The sequence below is a fragment of the Cebus imitator genome, unplaced genomic scaffold (assembly GCF_001604975.1).
Source record: "Cebus imitator isolate Cc_AM_T3 unplaced genomic scaffold, Cebus_imitator-1.0 Scaffold260, whole genome shotgun sequence".
Classification (NCBI taxonomy): Eukaryota; Metazoa; Chordata; class Mammalia; order Primates; family Cebidae; genus Cebus; species Cebus imitator.
The window spans coordinates 690,133-694,683 of NW_016107575.1; the positions used below are offsets into that span (position 1 = coordinate 690,133).

The window sequence follows — 4,551 nt, forward strand, 5'->3', positions numbered from 1 at the left end:
CTCTGTGGCTCATGCCTGTAATCCCAGCACTTTGGGAGGCCAAGGTAGGCAGATCATTTGAGGCCAGGATCTGAAGACCAGCCTAGGCCACGTGGGAAAACCCATCTCTACTATTAACAAAAATACAAAAAATTAGCCAGGCATGGTAGCACAGGCCTGTAATCCCAGCTACTCTGGAGTCTGAGGCACAAGAATCGTTTGAACCTGGGAGGCGGAGGTTGCAGTGAGCCAAGATGGCGCCACTGCACTCCAGCCTGGGTGACACAGCAAGACCCTGGCTCAAAAAATAAATAGAATTAAACTGCTGTTAATTATTCCCATTCAAGTCAGGAAAAGTAAGAATATTGACTGTAATCATTAACATTGTCCTAGGGATACTAACCAATGCATTTAGAAAACAGGAAGAAATTTGTACACTGTTTGGAAGGCATGAAGTGAAATTACCCTTATTTGCAGGAAAACTCGAAACTATCAGAAAACAATTAGAAACAATAAGAGAATACAATCAGGCAGTTGGGTCCAAAACTAATATTCAGAAATCATAGCATTGCACCTTAACTGCTATATGGCATTTTCATTACGTGAATAGTGTATGCATATATCCCTAACATATTGTGACAAGCAAATCAGTTTCCTGGGTGTAAGTACGGGGTGACCGGCCAGGGAGGGGCCCAGAGGAACCGTGGTTAGTGTGATGACATGGGCAGTGCATCGTCAAAACTCACTGAATTGCACCCTTACAATGCTTGCATTTTATTGTATGTAATTTAAACTTCGGTTAGGTCGATTTTAAAGTATACTGATAATGGTATTTCAACATAATTGTTTTTTCCATAATTTTATGTTGATTTTATGCTTTTATCGGTGGCAATCTTTTTCATCCAAGGAGGGACAGATGAGCTTCCTTACCACCCGCTGTTGGAGGGTGACTCTAGTCCAGCCTTCCACTGAGAGCAAACACTTTAAGTCCTGGATTTGAACAGATCAGCCTCCCACCTTGTGCTGTTCCAAAGCCACAGCTCCTCATGCACGTAAGGCTCAAAATAGTCCAAGACTTCACCGTGTGGGGGAGCCAGAGAACCAGTGCATGGGCTTCCCTACCTGGTTCTGTTTTCTTTTTCTCTTTTTCTAGGGATTTCTTTTCTGTGAACACAGCTGTATATTACAATTTTTTTTTTTTTAGACAGAGTCTTACTTCGTTGCCCAGACTGGAGTACAGTGGCACGATCTTGGCTCACCGCAACCTCCGCCTCCCAGGTTCAAGTGATCCTCCTGCCTTAGCCTTCCGAGTAGCTGGGACTACAAGCATGCGCCACCATGCCGGCTAATTTTTGTATTTTTAGTAGAGGCAGGGTTTCACCATGTTGGTCAGGCTGGTCTCAAACTCTTGATCTCCTGATCTGCCCGCCCCAGCCTCCCAAAGTGTTGGGATTACAGACACGAGTCACTGCACCTGGCCATTGGCTCACGCACCAGGCCAACACTTTGGGAGGCCAAGGTGGTTGGATCACATGAAGTGAAGAGTTCGAGACCAACCTGACCAACAAGGAGAAACCCCATCTCCACTAAAAATGCAAAAATTGGCTGGGCGTGGTGGTGCATGCCTGTAATCCTACCTACTTGGGAGGTTGAGGAAGGAAAATCGCTTGAACCCGGGAGGCAAAGGTTGCGGTGAACTGAGATCGTACCATTGCACTCCAGCCTGGGCAACAAGAGTGGGACTCTGTCTCAAAAACAAACAAACAAACAAAAACCAATTATCTTGATGAATTCAGAAGTCCAATAGGTTTACAAAGCTATTTAAAATTGTGAAATATTTCAGACACAATCAGTTTTATTTTTATGATTACTTTTTTAGCTATACCTACTGGGATGGGAGAGTTCTAAAAGTTAATTGTCTTGGATGTTGCGGTCTTTAACTCAGTATTTCTGTTCTGCCAGTGCTGCCCTGAGCACTAGAACTGGGAGAGCAGGGAGCAAGGGCTAGAGCGGGACACAGCATAAACGTTCTGTCAGCCAGAATGAGAACCCAGATTGGAATCAGCTGTGGTTGTTAACCCTGTCTTTTTCCTCTAGGGAGAAATTGTCATTTTAATAAAACCAAGGCTCAGAAACGCTAAACCACCATCCCAATGTCATGAAACCAATCAGCCACAGCTGGGTGACTTTGAGTACCGCACTTCCCTTCTCTGAAAGGTACTGAGAAGGCTAGATAAGGTTCTGTGTACTCATGACCTACAGATGTGTCATTTCTCTGGGCACAGACCCTGGGAACACATGGCAGGGCTGGGGGCGGTCACACACACAGCTTCCTGCCCACATGGGCTGTATCTTGATCGGCGCCTGCCTCAGTGGAGCCACGCATTTCACATCCAGCCAGGACAGTTCCGTGTCCCTTTTTGTTGTTACGTCTCATGAGTGTGAGAAATTTCTTCCATCTAGGTCTCTCCATCCCATTCTCCCAGACGGCCCATACAAGTTACTGGTTCAAATGCACCAATAAAGATTTGTTTGGGAGGGATCTGGGTGTGTGGTCTGACTTTGGAGGATAGGCTGGCTTGCACGGGCCAGGTGAGTGCCTGCTCAGCACCAAGCTGAGACGCAGGCCCAGGATCCTGCTGCTTGGTGGTCTAGCTGGACTTATGACTATACAACCCTGTCAGCCACTTTCTCTAGGCTGAAGGTCCTCACCGCACCCTAGCACAGAGACATCTCCAGGCTGGCGTGTCTGCAGCTGTGGGTGGAAGAGCTGCCTGGCACCTGCCGGCATTTCTCCAAGTCCTTCCTCACTCGGACTCCTCAGCTTCCACCTACCAAGCTGGGGTGCTCTCCTGGCTTCTCCTGCTAGGTGGCCCTGTCCTCTCTGCCTTGTCTCACCCTTGGGCATCAGCTTGCCAGGGGCAGGCCAGCCCACATGAGGGATCTCCACCTTTCTGTTTGCCAACCCTTTGCCAACTCTCAGGGCAGGGAAGGAAACCTCGCTCTCCCTGCCTCCAGGGGCTGATGGCTTCTTTTGCTTGGTTATTTTCCACAGAGGCTGCGAGTAGGCTGTACGTACACCCGGCTGCCTGAAATAGAATTCACAGCAATGATGTTATCCCTGCCAGGTCCCACTGCCACTGAACAACGGGACTCATTTCCACGAGCCAGAATGAGAACCTAATTGGAGTCAGCTGTGGTTGTCAACCCTGTCTTTTTCCTCTAGGGAGAAATTGTCATTTGAATGAAACCAGGACTCAGAAATGTTAAACAACCATCCCGATGTCATCAAACCAATCAGCCATGGAAGTGGAGACTAATATTGGCACTCAGGCCTGAGCCACAGAAAATCTCCTTTCCCTCGGATGCATCTTCCTGGGTTGAAGTCCAGCTCCTAGGCTCGCTCATGTGGGCCTGCTTGAGCAGAGCAGGGAGACCCAGAGTCTGGGTCCAGGCAGAGGCTGCCCAGCTCTCAACTGGCCTCCCCTGTAGGGGTGATGCATCCACCTGGCAGACTGAGGACAAGCAGAGCCCTGATCACTGGGTCCCCTTGGCACAGACCCAACGTCTTGGAGTGCTGCAGTTTGCAGCCACCAGCGTGCCTTCCTCCAGGGCCCCGCAGTTGATATCCGGATTGTTCTCACCATCCTCGGGGAGTCTGGGGAAGGGTGGGAAGGGAAAGAGGAGAGATGTTCAGGACGCCAGGGCCTCACTTCCCAGCCAGACCCTCCAGCCCGTGTGCCTGTCACCTCCACCAGCCTGCGCACTGAGCGAGTCACCGCACTGGTCAGCCACGTGACACTGGATGAACCCCAAAACCTCCCTGAGCAGCTCACCCTGCATCTGTAAAACAGGGTGACAACCCTGCTTTGATGAACGTGCTGGGAGCCCAAATAAGGAGTGGAGAGATAGGAACTAAGCAGGTGCCAGGCCACGGGCATGGGTGTAGGTTGTTTTCGGAGTGGCACTCCAGGCAGGGGGAGCAGCAAGGAGGCAGAGCATGGGGACAAACAGAGGATCCGAGGAGGAGGAAAGCCCGAGGTCACTCACAGCTGGGGGGGCAGGGGGGCCCCGTCGATCCAGTGCCAGCCCTGGGGGCCTCGCTGGGCCCCCACCCAGGAGTGCTTGGAGACTGGGTATCTGCTCAGAAGGTCCTGAAGGAGAAAAGTAAACTGGTCACTTCCCTGGACCCTGCTGTGGCTCACCTGGGCTGTATAGGTTCCCTGGGTCTCCCACAGGATCCCAGCCGGCCAATCCAGAAGGATCCGCTTAAGCCAGCGCTTGCAGAACAAAACAACTTCAAAAGCTGGACTTCATGCCTGCTGGGTGCCAGGCGCTGTGCTCAGGGCTGGGGGCCAGAACATGTGAATGCCAAACACCACTAAGCACAGCTCAATGGGCGTTGAGTGGGCAAAGAAACAAGGAAGCTCAGAAAGCGAGGGAGGTGACTGGGTACCGTGGCTCATGCCTGGAATCCCAGCACTTTGGGAGGCCAAGGCGGGCAGATTACCTGAGGTCAGGAGTTCATGACCAGTCTGTTCAACATGGTGAAACCTTGTCTCTACTTAAAAA

At 50.7% G+C, this 4,551-nt stretch overlaps 1 protein-coding gene across 1 annotated transcript in view; it reads right to left on the minus strand.

Annotated features, from left to right (window-relative positions):
• Positions 1-1,738: 1,738 nt before the first annotated feature.
• KLRG2 (killer cell lectin like receptor G2) overlaps positions 1,739-4,551 on the minus strand; it is a 19,973-nt gene continuing 17,160 nt past the window's right edge. Inside the window, exons 4-5 of the mRNA XM_017499744.2 lie at positions 4,030-4,133; positions 1,739-3,637 (exon numbers count right to left, since the gene is read on the minus strand). Coding sequence (XP_017355233.1) covers positions 3,517-3,637; positions 4,030-4,133 — 225 coding nt within the window. The 3' untranslated portion in view covers positions 1,739-3,516. The remainder of the gene's footprint in view (positions 3,638-4,029; positions 4,134-4,551) is intronic.